This window comes from Peromyscus eremicus, chromosome 6, assembly GCF_949786415.1.
Source record: "Peromyscus eremicus chromosome 6, PerEre_H2_v1, whole genome shotgun sequence".
NCBI lineage: Eukaryota > Metazoa > Chordata > Mammalia > Rodentia > Cricetidae > Peromyscus > Peromyscus eremicus.
The window spans coordinates 86,181,375-86,198,433 of NC_081421.1; the positions used below are offsets into that span (position 1 = coordinate 86,181,375).

General features: G+C 34.9%; 1 protein-coding gene across 4 annotated transcripts in view; it reads left to right on the forward strand.

Annotated features, from left to right (window-relative positions):
* Col11a1 (collagen type XI alpha 1 chain) overlaps positions 1-17,059 on the forward strand; it is a 195,596-nt gene that overhangs the window by 70,767 nt on the left and 107,770 nt on the right. For all 4 annotated transcript variants that reach the window (XM_059264978.1, XM_059264981.1, XM_059264977.1 and 1 more), the window contains 12 exons: positions 146-187; positions 886-948; positions 2,551-2,625; positions 3,782-3,865; positions 6,538-6,594; positions 9,725-9,778; positions 12,769-12,822; positions 12,933-12,986; positions 13,148-13,201; positions 14,467-14,520; positions 14,633-14,677; positions 16,673-16,726. In XM_059264978.1, the coding sequence (XP_059120961.1) occupies positions 146-187; positions 886-948; positions 2,551-2,625; positions 3,782-3,865; positions 6,538-6,594; positions 9,725-9,778; positions 12,769-12,822; positions 12,933-12,986; positions 13,148-13,201; positions 14,467-14,520; positions 14,633-14,677; positions 16,673-16,726 (690 nt within the window). The remainder of the gene's footprint in view (positions 1-145; positions 188-885; positions 949-2,550; positions 2,626-3,781; positions 3,866-6,537; positions 6,595-9,724; positions 9,779-12,768; positions 12,823-12,932; positions 12,987-13,147; positions 13,202-14,466; positions 14,521-14,632; positions 14,678-16,672; positions 16,727-17,059) is intronic.

Below are 17,059 nucleotides of genomic sequence, written 5' to 3' on the forward strand. Positions count from 1 at the left end.
TTTAAATGATTTCATTTTCCCACACAAACATATTTTAAGGGGTTTATATAATATGAATTTAGTATTTACTTTAAAAACCATAATATGTAGTGTGCTCTTATAGTCAGTGAAAAGGCTAAAGGTTGCATGGCTTTTTTTGTTATAGGGAATGCTTGTTGAAGGACCACCTGGGCCAGCAGGACCAGCGGTATGTAAATGATTTGTGATCTTGATTTTTTAAATTATTGAATATAGGGTTACTGGCACACAGCTGTATTGTTATATTTTAGACTGATTTGATTTATAGAGGGAAACTGTCAAGTTTAGGATTTGGTAGACTTGACCTATTTTTCATTTGTCTGTAAAAATGATACTACTCACAGGGCTGAAAATAAATTTTGAATTTTTTCCTTTCTTTATGCACTATATTTGTGCACATGTGTATGTGCCTGTATAAGATATGAAATTAATGTCATATGAATATATGACATGGATGCTTTTAAGTGACGGCCAAGACAAAATGTTAAAATGCTGACCAGCTAAATGCTTGCTTGTCCCACTTCACGGCCACATTTTTGAGGTCTAGTCTTATGAATAGCCATTTCTTCAGGAGGAGCTGGGGACCAGCCTCCACAACAGCAACTTTCATCGGCATGCTCCCTTCCTGTTTCCCTTGGCATCTGCATCCACCCTGAGCTCAGCCTCATAGAGGAGTAGTTGTGCTGGATGCAGAACCATTTCCTATATGTTGTGTTTTCACAGGAAGCTAAATAGGGCAGTTGTTTGGGAGTCAAGGGTATATTTATAAAATAGAAGTGAAGCACCCTTTGATTTTTAGGGGAATGCCTTTACTTGAATGCTAATGAGGCAGGAAGTTGCTTCTGATCCTGGTTTGTTGCTCTGCAGGGTCTGATGGGTCCTCCAGGTCAACAAGGCCCTTCTGGGCCCCCCGGTGACCCTGGTGATCGGGTAAGTGAAGAAGGGCTGTCACATTACGACCATACAGCACGTGGACTTAATTTAGTTTATTCTTCCACTTAACATGCTACCTTTCTGCTGTTGGGGGAAATGGTGAGAATCCTACAAATTCACAGTTGTGAAGCATTCTGCATAACTTTTCAGACATGTATAAATGGGGATAAAAATTTATTTAGAATTTATAAAGAGTTTATCTGCAACATGATGAGTAGGCCCCTTTTGTTGTCAAGTCCCGAATGCATAGGAACAGTTAGATTAGACTCGGTTTTTCCAACTTAAATTCAAGACATTCATTCTTGCTATTCCTGTAGATATTCATTTTTAAAAACCTCATCTGCATAATTTCAGATATTTAGTTTGATGGAAATGATTGTTTATTTTTATTGAATGTGTATGTGAGCAATGTGTGCATTTATGTATCTGTAGTCACATGTGTGTGTGCTTGTAAGGTGTATGTGCCTGCTGCATGCACATGTGTAGCAGTGAATGTGTAGGACAGGCAGATGTTGGTGTCAGGTATATTTCTCAGTCTCTCTCCATCTTATACTTTGAACTAGTTTCTCTAGCCAGCTTGACCTAGGGATTCTGTCTCTGCCTCCTCCAGCATTCTAGAATTACAGGCCAGTAACTGACATGCTAGCCAGGCATTTGTGTGGGACCTAGATATTTGAACTCAAATCCTGATGTTTCCTTGGCAAGCACTTTACCCAATGATGTATCTCCCACAGCCCTCAATATTGTTATTTATTTTTCAAATCACTTTGAGAGTTTGAATTGCATCCTTTATATGTAGTTATTGGTTTTTAGAGTTTGATCCTTCTTTTACTAAATATGATTTGACTGTATAAGAGTAAGTTTCCTTTTACTGAAAACTGACACTTGTATACTTCACAAATATGTATCATCTACACACACAAAAATTTATATATATATATATGTGTGTGTGTGTATATCTGATACTCTATAATCATGTATATCTATGTTGTAAACATACACAGCTTTCTACATATATGTGCATGAATGCATATACACATTGAATATATTCCTTTTTTAGTATATTCTTAAACACAATTTTAAGACATATTAGTAATGAAAAAAATTAATGTTAATCTTATCATGTTAACCTTAATGCTTATACTAATTAATGTATTCATTTTGAAGATAATACATAACTTAATATAGCTAGAAGATACACCTAAAATATCTGTTTACATATTAAATAGCTATTGCCTTAGTATTTATTAAGTAATTCTTAACCAAATTTTGTCTAATTAATTCTATTTTCAACTGTAGGAACCTAATTTTTCACTTTTTCTTCACAATGATACCCCTAAGAATATATAGGAAAGCTTCACAGGCATTTGTAAGTCGTAAATCAAGTTTGAACATAATTTTCACTGTATTTTGATTGTGCATTAGTAACCATTTCATCATTTGAGTTCTTTGCAACTAGTACAGTGAAATCAATGCTGTCTGTGTGTGTTTACATAAAGGAGATTAACCAATTCAGAATGGGCAGGTGCATTCTCAGCAGTTCCAGATTCTCTGCCATTATGTACTGCACTAACTGCTTTTGCTTATTTCCTTTCCTAGGGCCCCCCAGGACGTCCTGGCTTACCAGGCGCTGATGGTCTACCTGGTCCTCCTGGAACCATGTTGATGTTACCAGTATGTTTTAGAAAGTGCTTTATTAAGACAACTTGATATTTTCTCATTCTGTAACTAAAAAAAAAAAAACAAAACCTGTAATCGAATCATTGAGTAGAAATATTCCTGAAATAGGGGAATTCAGGAAATGAAGAGCCCTTGAAAACAGGGGCATTTTAGTGAACAGAATCTGACAAATAGATATCTATCTCTATACTAGACCAGTTTTAATTTCTGATTATTCTCCATTCAGTGAAATTTACATATTCTTTCTAATCATGAGGGCAATCCTGGATTATGGATTAACGATAAGTTATTTAATACATTAGTGTACAGTTTTCCCCAATGTTGACTACCACTGAAGCTTCTTGAAGAAGCGAGGTCTTTAGTGTCATCCTTACTCAAAAATTATTTATCTTAATTTTGAGTCTCTCATAAAAGTATTTGTCACACAGCTATGGAAAATATTTTTATTAGGTTTCGTATAATAAAATTCAAAAATAACTGTGTGGAGTGGAAAATTGACTCAAACAACATTTCAAGTTAAAAATTAAGGCAGAGCTTAAGAATTTTATGGAGTAATAGTAGTAGCAAGCAGCTGTTTTGGGTACATAAGAGAGTTGTTTATATTTCCTTTGTCTTCTTAGAGATTCTGAAGGTTTTGGTCACCAGGACATAACTGTATCTGCATATTTTACTGAATCTAATATACTTGAAATTCTTATGGATGAACTGCTAGAGTGGGTAACATTTCTGTAGATTAAATAAGAAATGACATTCTAAAAAGAATATCAGTGAAGATAAAATTTGAAATTGGAAAGTGATTTATAGTTGCTTTGAAAATGACAGAATGTATTGTACAGAGCCATGTATGAGGTAGAAGAAGAATTATACTGTCACACACACACACACACACACACACACACACACACACACACACACACGTGTGTTCGTGTGCGTGCGTGCGTGCGTGCGTGTGCGCCTGTGTGTGCGTGTGCGTGTGCGTGTGCGTGTGTGTGTGTGTGTGTGTGTGTGTGTGTGTGTGTGTGTGGTTATGAAGTGACTTTGGACGTTTGTAAATATTAATCTTTTAATTACCTTTTAATCTAACAGTTAAAGGACCTAATTCTGTAAGTTTGTCAAAAGCCAATTATGTGCTCGCATTATCTCTTCCCAGTTCCGTTATGGGGGCGATGGCTCCAAAGGACCAACCGTCTCTGCACAGGAAGCTCAGGCTCAGGCGATTCTTCAGCAGGCTCGGGTGAGAAAAGATGAACACGTGCTCACATGACTTGATTCTGTATCAAATCGCCATGTGTAGGTCCATGGAAAAGTGTTTCTAAACGTCACATGGAATTTAAATGGAAAGATTTAAAAGTATATTAATCTTTCCAGTACTGATACCTACTAATTTAATATTAAATAAATGACCTTGTAATCCTGACTGTATCCCACCATGACATACAAAAACCCTGTTTTTAACAGAATATTGAGAGATAAATATTTAGTATTCCTTCTCTTTCATATGCTGATTTTTCTCTGCTAAGGTGTGATCTGATGATTATGGCACTAACTATGAGAACACAGTATGAAAGAAGTATAATTCTTTTTTTTATTTTCAGTTAGCTTTATAGCAGTTAGGTTGTACATATAAAAATTCAGAGGATTGCCAGGTGGTGGTGGTGCACAACTTTAGTCCCAGCACTGGGGAGGCAGAGACAGGTGGATTTCTGTGAGTTTGAGGCCAGCCTGGGCTACAGAGTGAGTTCCAGGAAAGATGCAAAGCTACAAAGAGACACCCAGTCTCAAAACAACTACAACAAAAAATCAGACAATTAACAAGGAAGGAATCAGAAGTCATACAATGCCTTTGTTCATATTCTCCTAGTTATGAAGGAAGAAAGTACGTGTAGGATTTAGAATTGTTATGGATATGATAACTTATCTGTATCATCTCTAAGGTAACTTTTTATTCACCATTATTTATGTATGTGTAAAATACTGAATATTTATGTGAAAGTATTAACTCATTTTCAATATTTATATCCTTAAGACTATTATTCATCTGAAAAGATTATTATTTGATTATGTGATGTTGAATGATGAGAATATGTGTTAATTTGGTAAAGACATACTATACCTCTAAAATTATCTATAATAACTATTTCTATATTTCTTATAAATCCCATTCTTTTGAAAACTTCAGATGATTATTTGAAGTTAAAATACTTAGATGCTGCCGACTGTGATTAGTCCTCTTTTTATTTTTTACTGATTAATAATTTCACTAAAGCACATGATGTGTTTTGGTCAAGTCACCCCCCAGTTACCTCCATTCCAATTCCTCCACCAGCTCCACCACTACTATCTTCTCTTCATGTGTGTTTTTTTTTTTTTGTTGTTGTTGTTGTGTTTGTTTTTTTTTTTTTTTTGTAAACCCATTGAGTTCATTTAGTGTTGACAGTATGTGCATGCGTATAAGCTCGTCTCCTGAGCCTGGGCCACTATGGTGGGCCATGCCCTTGAATAAAGCTGACAGTGGACATCCTGAGATCCCCCCTACTCCATGCTTTGAATTTGTCTGCCTTGATTTTGTGCAGGGTTTCAGCATACTGCCGTTTTAGCTCTCTGTTCATGTTCGGTTGTGTCCAGAAATCACTGCCTCATTGTATTCATCCACTTTTTCTGTCTCTTACAACCTTTCTGCCTTGGTCCCTGAGTGAGAGGAGGTGTGCTATAGAGCTCTCATTTACATCCGAACACCCTTCAATCTCTCATTCTGTGCACATTGTCAAGTTGTGGGTCTCTATGTTAATCACCTTCTACTGCAAAAGGAAGCTCCTCCAATGAGGGTTGACAGATTCACGTATGATCACCAATACCATCACTATGGTATAATGATAACTTTACAGTCAGTTTATATAATTAATCTTCTTGTTTAAAAAGCAGGCAGCAAGATTTTTAATTCCAATTTTTCAGATTTAATCTCAAGAATTAAAAAATATATTGTCCAAATCCTCATGGTGAATTAGTGGTGGAACTTTGGAGATGTTACTGATTTTGTTTCATGCACTATTATTTTATTTCTTTTCATATTTTCCATCACAAGGTTATTTTTGAAATGCACATTCATATTTCACTCATTATAAATTCATGAATCAGAATTGTGTGATACAGATGTAACATAAAGGCCCTGATACGTTCAATTAACATTAAACAAATACAATAAAAAAAATCCAAAATAGTACACCAAACTATCTATCAAGTATTTTTCTTTAACATCTATCAAGTATTTTTCTCTGTGCTCTGTGTTCCAGCTTTTCAAGTATCCTAAATTAACATTTCTGTTATTTAGGCTAAAAATAATGCATCCCATCAGTCTATTATGTTTATAAATAACAAATAAATGCATTACTTAGTACTAAGTTCAAGATTCATTAAAAATATTTATTGCCATAAAATCTTCTGTCCAGTTCTGTGTTTTACTGCCTCACTTTAATCATCTTGACTTTTCCTAAAACAATACTAGAACAATTTAACTTAAAATACCACTAATTGTTGACCTCAATAAATAGCTTCAACAAAGATTATGCCTGCACAACAAAGATGAAGAATGCTCTAATTTTTTAGAGTGTGCTTTATAGTAGGGATTTATTAGACATTCTCTTATTTTTCTGAAATCTATTTCAATTATTTTAAATAATTAAATTTTGCAGTATAGTGTGTAAAACTGGGTAACAGTTGAAACATGCCTGATAATTACACAGGATGTTCTGTCTACTTGCATTTTTCCATTGACTATACTTTCCCTAGCATGTAGTTCTTATACTTTTGTGAGTTATGTACTTCATAGGATATCATGCCTAAACGACTCTTGTGTTACCACGTAGTACTAGGCAAGTGTTTCTGAACTTGATGCATTTTGTCTTTTAGATTGCTCTGAGAGGCCCACCCGGCCCCATGGGTCTGACTGGAAGGCCAGGTCCTGTGGTAGGTTACATAAAATCTATTTTAAAAATTTCCTATTAATATGCTTCCCACACCATCTTCCAGATTCCATTCATACCTCAGGCTAGCAAGCCTATTATACATGACTGATGTTGATTCTTTTTAAAAGAGTTTTCAGTTTAATTTTTAATAATTCTAATCAGAAGGTTTTATGAAAGCTCTCATCAAATTAGAGAGAATTAAACATATAGTAAAGTCACATATCTGTTAATCAAACTATTTATAATTTATTTTCTTTCTACTTAATTATTTAAAAAGCAATTTTACATTAAATTCTTGAAATTTAATTCTATATTAGAGTTTTCACTAAAGTGCATTTGTAATCTTTGATAATTATTGTGCAATTTTTTATAGTTCATTTATTTTTATTGAAAATAACTTTTAATATAATATAGTTTGATTACAGTTTCACTTCCCCAACTCCTCCCAGATTTTTTCTTTTTATTTTCTTTTTATTATTTAAGACAATTTTAAAATTTAAATATTCCTCCCTTTCCCTAAGTTAGAAAAAAAGAAATCAAAGTATCTTTTTACAGATGATAAGATAGTATTCACAAGTGACACTAAAAACTCCGTCAGAAATCTCCTACAACAGGTAAATACATTCAATAAAGTAGCTGGAATGAAAATTAAACTCACACAAATCAGTAGCTCTCCTATTCACAAGTGACAAATGGACTGAGAAAGAATTAAAGAAAACAATAACCTCAAATAATAGAAAATATCTTAAGGTAAGTAACCAAAGCAAGTAAAAGATGTGTCTGATAAAACCTTCAAGTCTTTGAAGAAAGAAATTGAAGAAGAAGATACCAAAAGATAGCAAGATCTCTCATGCTCATGGATTGGTAGGATTAACATAGGAAAAATGGCCATTGAAACAGACAGAATGATCAACGTAATTGAATTGAAGACCCTGACATAAATCTGAAAATCTATGGGCACCTGATTTTTGATAAAGAGGCCAGAAATTCACCTAGGAAAAAAGACAGCATAGCATATTCAATATATATTCTTCTAATTACAATTACATTAGGATATTAGTATGCCAGTTAGTTGTATTTATAAATTTTATGCATACCTTTGTTACAATCCATCTTGATGATTCAAGACTGCAAACTCAGGTATTCAAGAGGCCATGCTAAGTAGATTGTATGCTCTACTAAGCAAAGCAAGACCAGCTTTCGCTATGTAGGGAGATCTTGTCTCAAAATGAAAGAGTTTAGGGGCTTGGGGAGATGGTTCAGTGGTTAAGAGTGTTTGCTGTTCTTCCAGAATTTCTCAGTTTTGTTCCCAGAGCATTTTGGGTTGGACCCAACAACCCAATAGCTCTACCGCTATTGTTGGGGATCTGTTACTGCTTATGGCCTCCAGGTGTACCTGCTCATATGAGTGCATATGCACATGCAGACACACATATATAGAAATTAAAGAAAAGTAAAGTAAAAATGTAAGAAATGAAAGCATTAGCAAAAGCTGGAGATATTGGTTGGAGCTGCTGCTTGTTCAGCATGTATGAGGCCCTGTGTTTAATCTCTGTACTGTAAAGACTATAAATAGATAATAAATACATTGATATATTAAAATAAAAATGAAAGTGTTTTGTTTTCCATGAATTTATAATTCCTTTAACTCAATCTTAAATTTGCATACTATATATATTTGATATATACTCGTGTGGGAAATGTTCATATTACATATTCAATAGACCTTCAATTATATACACTATTAAACAGATTATCAAATGTTCATCATTTATTCTTATTATTCTGCTTTTCAAAACACAAGAAATAAAAATACAGTAAGTCACTTAACAAGGAAATAAATTTTATTTCCATGTTAATGATATAAATATATTTACACATCAGGGAAATGCAACATTTTACAAAATTTGAGATAGAAAGGAAAGTAGAAACAATAATCCTGTTCATTTCTTTCCCATCAGTTATGTGATAATTTTGGTTAGGTGTAAGAGAATGTAAATATAATCTTTTGAGCAAGTAATGCACATGTACAAAGGATATAACACATACAATTAATTAAAAATAAACCGACCTCTCTATAATTGTATTCAGTTTAATGATTAATAATGTAATTTAATACAGAATCTTCCATTTTTAACATGAAATCAGTTGCAAGAGTTCTTCATTAGAAGCCGGAAGTAATCTTTATAATTTAAAAATACATTTGACTTGATGTCCCAGCTTTCCTGGGAAATAGAACAGGAGTTACTTTACTTTGAAGCCAGCAGGAGGCTCTAGAAAGCTGCTTTCAGAGTTAACACATTTTCACTCATTGTTTTATTTTGTGGTAACTCAGTTTAGTAGAATGTATACTGATTTAAATAAATCAGAACTCTTGTAAACACATGAAGTAAGCTATTACAGCCATATTAATTTTTGATATTCTAAAGCTTTTAGAGAGTATGGATGACCTAGTATATATTCTTAAATTCCACAAATCCTTTATAAAGCAATTTATTTTTCCTCTCCAGTTAAGCTACCAGGCCTTCATTGTTCTGTTTAAATTATATTATATTTGTAAACTTTATTTGCTATAATGATTCATCTTCATTATAGATGGGGAAAAATCAAAACAATGTGAGGGAAATGCACTGACATTATTTCACAATAATTATAACAATAGCAATAGCATCTTTTTGAAGCAGTTTACTACTATTAAATGCGGCACCTGAGAAATAAATGTCTATAAAAGAGTCAATTTTTCAAAATCCTTACCGTGTGAATGAACTCAGTGTTCACCTGACTCTGAAACACACTGCCATAATCCTACCTCGTAGTTCAATGGTTACTCAGACCTTGTTTATCAGGCAGTGTTTGTTATGGTAAAAACTTTAAAGAAAATTTCAGTGTGATTTAAAAGTTAACTTTTGTTCATCTGTAAGTGGAATATAGTGCTTTATTTGCAGTTTATACATTGGTATGCACTTGATATGCCTAAAAACGGCACACTAGCACAGGACTTGGACAGCTCATTGCATTAGTAAGGTCAAACTGATTTAGCAAATTTTTTTTTTTATTTTGAGTGAAAGTGCTAAATTAAAGAGTTTAGGTGACATAAATTAATTGGTTTTCTGTTTTACTTTTCTCCTCAGGGGGGTCCTGGTTCTGCTGGAGCTAAAGGTGAGAGTGGAGACCCAGGTCCTCAGGTAAGAAACAATAATTTGCTCTCTTCACTTATTTTTTTATTGTCTGTAGTTAGGTAGTAGAACAACTGAAATGTTAAGAGTAAATGCATTTACATTACTCTTAGGCTAAAAACATGGTTTTAACTGAAAAAAATTTCGAGTAGACTGTTGGTTTCCATTAGTTGGCTAATTAAACAACATTTAAGTTGTGGACCCAGCAGGTTTGAAAGTAGACGGCTTTTACATGATGCTATTGGCCAGAGAAGCAATTGCAGCTGTGGTACACGGTTCTCTCCTCCTTCCGGAGCCGGTGCTTCCACAGACAGTAAACTTAGTATATTGTCTAAAGAACATTGCTTAGCACACTCAATGTAAGCTAATGCCAGACCTTTGTGTATTAGCTAATAAGTAGATAAAGACGTTATATTGTCAGTATATTTGTGGTAGAAACAGGAAAACAAAAACAACTTCAAAATAGACTCATTTTTAAAATGAAAATACTGCATGACAAACTGAAGAAATACAAATTTACACTGGCTGTAGTTCTCAATCCTTTATCCTCTCATTCTCTTTCTTCTTTCTTCATGTTTTTAAAATCACACTTTCAACATACCTAATAATGTATGTCTATGTCAGCTTTATACATCTATATATTTTGGTTATATTCATCCCTCATTACCTTCTCTTTACTCTTTCCAAATGATATCATTTTCTTAACTAGAATTAGATTTATTTAAAAATGATATGGAGTAATAGAATCATACTCATTATATACTTTTGTAACTGTAATTAAGATAAAATTCTCTATAAATCCAATTTTCTCTTAAAGTCTTTTTTATATTTTTTTGTTATTTCTTTAAGAATATCTAATGAGGTATTTCAATCGTATTTACTCCCAGCTCTTCTTCCAAATGTGTCTCATGCCCACTCTTACCTTGGTGTCCTCCCCAACCTAGTGTCCTCTTTTTATTCATTTTTTTTCCTGTTTTCTTTTGAATAAACCATTTTCTCTAGTTTGTGCTTCTCATATACCTATAGGTATGGGGCCATCCCCTGGAACATGGTTGCGATACTAGGAACTTTTAAAGAAAACTGAATCTACCTTCCCACAAAGTCCTCAATTAAGAGTGATAGTCACTCCATCTTAGAATATTCAGTGCTTGATTGTGTGCAGACAACACAGCGGCTGTGAATTCAGAAGTGCAGCATTCTTACCATGTCCAAAAGACACCAAACAATTTCGTAATGTTGCTGCTTTGCGCTTAGAACCTTGTTTAACACACAAATACCTGGCAACCACTGATCTGTCCTTTATCACGGAATTTAGTACATTTTCCAGAAAAAAGATATTAATTAAAATTATACCTTATATCATCATCTATTACTGGATCTTTTGATACAGGAAAATGTTTTCAGATTCATGATACTTGAGTGCATCAATACTACGTTTTCTTGTTGATAAATATTCCATTGTATAGAAGCTACAACTTCTTGTGAGAAGACGTAAAGAAAACTGATAACAATATTTAGCTAGCTCAAGATGTGCTAGCCTTGCTTTGAATGTTTAATTAACATTGATGCAAAGACATGCACCACCACCACCTGGCATCTCTGAGTTCAAGGCCAGCCTGGTCTACTGAGTGAGTTCCAGGATAGCCAAGGTTACAGAGAGAAACCTTGTCTCTAAAAACAAAACAAAACCAAAAAACAAAACCAACCAACCAAACAAAAAACATTGCTGTAAAAAAGATGGAAAACAAACACTTACTGACTCATTGGGAATTTCAGGAAAATATTAACATACACCACATAAAAATCTTGGAAGTTTATTGTTTCACAAAATTTGGGAAGCAATATGTGTACTCATCTGTTTACAGAATTGATGAACCTGAAAGTGTTCTGTGACGGTGTTTTAGGATATACAGTCCATCTTGAATCTCTAAGTCCAAAGAGTTAGTTGATATCAAAAAAGCAAATTTTTTTCATTAAAGACTGCCTGTATGGCACAGCTGGATAGATGGGTCAGCAGTTAAGAGTAACACTTTCACAAGTCCCAGGTTTGGTTCCCAGCAGCTACATGCTGCTAACAACCTCTTGTAACTCCAGTTCTAGAGCATTTGATGCCCTCATCTGAAGTCCATAGGCTTATGGATATGCATGGTGCACTTACATTCACCCAGGCACCTACTCATAGAATAAAATTAATTAATTAAGAAAACAAAACTGAGTAGCATTTGTGTTGGTATTCATTCTCTTCCATTCTGGCTTGATTCATGATAGACTATTCTCCAGCAGTTTTTGTTTATAGCTATACTCTTTGATTTCCAACTATTAGACAGTCTCATTATTACATTTCCAGAACAAACATTTTTAGCCTTTGATTTGCAAGTCCATGTTTCCAGTTAGAAAATGATTCTCCCTGACTTTGGGGATGCTTGAAGAGTCATGCACCAGGCACTGTGCAAAGTTGTACAAGAATATACTGGAAACATATAAAGTTGAAAACTTTAACAAATAATAATGTTATAGGAGATTTCATTGTGCCTCAGAGGTGATTAAATCCAGTGTAATAAGTTGATTGAGAAATGAATCATCTAGGATAGGACATTTAAGTAATGGAAAGAAAGCTGTTTGGAAAGGATTGGAATAAGAACAAAATGATGGTGTTTATGGAGTTCAGTGACTGCTATGTAGAATCTATCTTTCTGAGAATTAAATGAGTAATTGATCATAAAGGTTTAAAAGTATATCATTACATTTCTTTTGTTTGAATGTATTCATATCCACATAAAACATTATGCAATGTAGTTACATAGTTTTTTTTTAAATATGAAAAGCCACTTAAGAAAATTGCTTTTCTGACTTCTGCTTTGTCAGAATTTTTACACTGAAAGAATTTCCTTATGTTGAAATAATTACAGAAGAACACAAAGTATACCTGTTTCTAAAACCATCTCTTTTGACTTTACTGATCAAGATTTCTGCAATGTGATGCAAATGTTTTCCTATAGGGCCCTCGAGGTGTCCAAGGTCCACCTGGTCCAACGGGAAAACCTGGAAAGAGGGTATGGTATTTTTCCTTGTGTATTTTGAGTTGTAACTTCAGCCATGGGTTAGTCTTTATACTTAGTGTTAGTAGACTCCCTTTGCTTAACCTTACTTTGGGCATTTTCAGGGCCGTCCAGGTGCAGATGGAGGACGAGGGATGCCAGGAGAACCTGGGTCTAAGGTCAGAACTTTATAACTCTGTATTGAGATCACGTATGCCACTTTGTCCTTGACAGTATCGCATTTTAATATAAAATTTCTTGATATGAAGTGATCTTGACATTAAATTAGAGTCCTGATCCAGAATGAGAATATGATGATAATCTGATTGTAATTTTATAGGGAGACAGAGGATTTGATGGACTTCCAGGTCTGCCGGGTGACAAAGGTCATAGGGTAAGAAACATTTACTACCTTTCATCCCAGATGTAATAGGAATCATAGGAGCTTAGGTAGTATTAGCATACTTTTGGAAATCAGAAGTAATAACGGAAATATTGGTGACTACATTTGGTAAATTTTTATATCTAACGAATATTGAGGAAATGTAGATGCAACTTTGTACATGGTACCAATATGTTTTTTTCACTATTTGCAAGATATTCGAATATTTCTTATGTGCAAACTAACAGAAGCAGAATCTCTCTGCTCACAGATGCAATAAAGATCACATTTATAGAACAGCTGGAGAATTTTCTTTCTTGTTTTTTTTTTTTTTGGGGGGGGGGGCTTTTCAAGACAGGGTTTCTCTGTGTAGCTTTGCGCCTTTCCTGGAACTCACTTGGTAGGCCAGGCTGGCCTCGAACTCACAGAGATCTGCCTGGCTCTTCCTCCCAAGTGCTGGGATTAAAGGCGTGCGCCCGCCGCCCTGAGAATTTTCTTTCTTGAGCATTGCCACATTATTACATCTTATCTGTGGACATAACTCAAATGAGGATGCCTGTAGGCATCCTGGCAACATTGTTGTGATGCACCCTTCAAAGCAAGAGCTACTTAATTATAAGGCTAAAGAAATCAATGTGCTAAATAGTAACAACTCAATAGGTTTTCTTTCTTTTTTTTTAAGTGGGAAATTAGGGACACTTTTTTTTAAAAATAAGATTGGTTATTTGTATGTTTCTTCACCAGAATGAAGAACAAACCTAGGACTGTATTTAGGTAAATTAGAGAATGAAAAAGAAAATTTAATCTTATAGTCCCCTAAAAAAATAACTGACATTTGTCTAACAAGTACTAAGATGTACAATTGTGTTTTGTGAAAGAAACTGAAAATCCCTTTACGTCTTTCTGAGTTGTGCTGATTTAATATGAAGTATTGCAAAATACAAAACATTTTTAACAACCAAATGCACCCATTCTTAAGACAATCATTAAACAAAATAGTTTTCTCAATGATTCGCTTCAATAACTGAAAATATTTTACCCACGTTTTCTTTAAATCACTTTTATTAAAACCCAAGGAAGCATTTTTCTAGCATATTAATTTATAAAGCTGGTTAGAGTTTAAAATTTTACCTATCTGGACACTATTCTAAGAAAGGCAAAGGCAATATAATTTTTCCTGGGCAAGTGTCCTGTTTTACCTGGTTGTGTTGATGATGATATATACTCGTAGACAATCATCTTCTTCCACATTTATCCTGTTTATGTTTACTCCTTAGGGGGAAAGAGGCCCACAAGGTCCTCCCGGCCTTCCTGGAGATGATGGAATGAGGGTATACTAAGATTTTACTCCTTCTAGACCTGTTTACAATTAAAACACAAATGACAAAGCCCTTCTGAAATGATACCTCTCTAATAATGCCCCCTCTGTTTTGTGAACAACAGGGAGAAGATGGAGAGATTGGGCCCAGGGGTCTTCCAGGTGAAGCTGTAAGCAATTATTTTCTTTATTTTTAAAGGAATAGTGGTTGGTATTACTTATTTGGGCAATGCTAACCAGAGTAAATATTGTCTTTTACACAATTTAGCCAAGTAATTTTCATATTAAAAAGTGACGTGTATACAGCTGTCCTTTTGTTATAAAGAAAAACTTTCTAACTTGAGAAAAAGAAATGTGGAAATTAACATCTTCTGGGTCACAAATCTTATTATTTAGTTTGTATTGCAGATAAAAAATTTATCTTCAAATATTACCAGTAACTTCAGAATTCATTTTTTGTGTGTCAGTTAACCTAGTCAGAAGAAAGATGCTGAGATGTCACATAGGAGGCATAAAGATTATGTGACTTTTCTCCAATGAATGTTGATAATAAGGAAGCTCAGCTGGGGAGATGAACTCAAAGCCAGACAGGACAAAACAAAACAAAGCAGACCTGAAAACCTCCCCTAACTTCAGCCTGCTTTCGCCATTATAAAGCTGGCCAGATCAACTATAGTGAAATGTGTAGACGGATTTCTAAATGGTCTTATTAAATAAAAAAAAAAAAAAAACACGGAGCCAAGTATAGGAGTGAAAGCCTTAGAGAGATCAGGGAAATAGTGAGAGCCACCAGCCAACCTTACCTCACCAGCTCTGCAGCTTCCAAATGCGAGCTACTTCCTGTCTTACCCTCGCCTTTATTGCCTTACTGTTCTGCCCTCTCATTGGCTATTTTAGCCCATCTACTTCACTTCCTTGTCACTGCATGTCTGTACAGACCTCCAGGTCTGAATGGTTGGTACTGGGATTAAAGGCGTGTGTCACCACACTTGACTCTGTTCCCTGTAGCTTGAGTTTTCCTGCCTGTCCCACGGTCAGGGCAAATCTCTCTCACCTGCCAGTCCCACAGCCGCTCAGACCCGACCAAGTAAACACAGAGACTTATATTAGTTACAAACTGTATGGCCGTGGCAGGCTTCTTGCTAACTGTTCTTACAGCTTAAATTAAGCCATTTCTATTAATCTATACCTTGCCACATGGCTCGTGGCTTACCGGCATCTTTACATGCTGTTTCTCATCATGGCGGCTGGCAGTGTCTCTCTCTCAGCCTTCCACTTCCCAGCTTTATTCTCCTCCTTATCCCGCCTATACTTCCTGCCTGGCCACTGGCCAATCAGTGATTTATTTATTGACCAATCAGCAACACACTTGACATGCAGACCATCCCACAGCAGTTCCCTAGTATGACCTTGAACACACATAGATCCTGTCTGCCAAGTGATCAGATTAAGGGCGTGTGCTACCACTGTTTGACTTCTATGTTTACTTAAAATGGCTGCTATTTCCTCTGATCTCCAGGCAAACTTCATTAAACCACACATGAAATATCACCACACAAGTGAGTAGGTAGAGTTATTATTACACTGACTTTTCTAGAGCTGGAAAAGAACATTGAGCAGAAGGAGAGAGAGAGATAATGTGAATGCAAATGTTAATAGTTTAGAACCCCTCTATCTAGAAAATGGCTCTATAATCTGCAAAGAGAGATACTTACTTAGCTGTTTGCTTGGAAATGAATGCTCTCCCAGAGTGGAATTTATATAAAAGAAAATGAATGAGATTCTGGGCTTTCTGTTTATTCAATCTGTGTGCATAACAACAAAATTCAATGTGCCAATCAAATTAGAAAATGACATAAAAGTATCTTATTAAGAGCATCAATCTATTGTATTTTTAAAAAACATTACTAGTGATGCATCTGGGAATGTTTTGGATCTAAGAAAGTGTCTGTACTAACCACTGTCATCTACTTTGCGTTTTCTGTCTGAATAAACATTCAATATTCATATTGCAAATGATGGTACTTGGAACATTTATGTGCAGTGTACTGATAGAAAATGAATAAATATTTTAATTCATATTTTATATTAAAACTTCAGTGAAAGAGGCCCATTTTGAGGGCATTTTTTATGCAAGCTTTCTGTTTTCCTTTTATTCCTTCTAGGGTCCACGAGGCTTGCTGGGACCACGGGGAACTCCAGGACCTCCTGGGCAGCCTGTATGTATTCCTGGGAGTAGTCTGGGTTCTGTAGAAGAAAACTTGTTGCCACATTTCCCACAGGACATTTGTATAGTGCTTATCACAGAATCTAGTTAACTGTCCTTCTAGATTGTAAGTTCTATGGACGCTGCCCATCAGGGTAACTGATCCCTCTCTCCCTACTTGCTCTTTCCTTCTGTTTCAGTAGGTTTTACAGTTTCATGCTTAATCCCTACCACACAATGGAAAATGATGTTATATTATCTTCAGGGTAGACATAGATAGGAGAGAACAGACCTTCCTTAATTTTTGTTAAATCCTATATCCCATTTCTGTTTATTTTTACAAGAA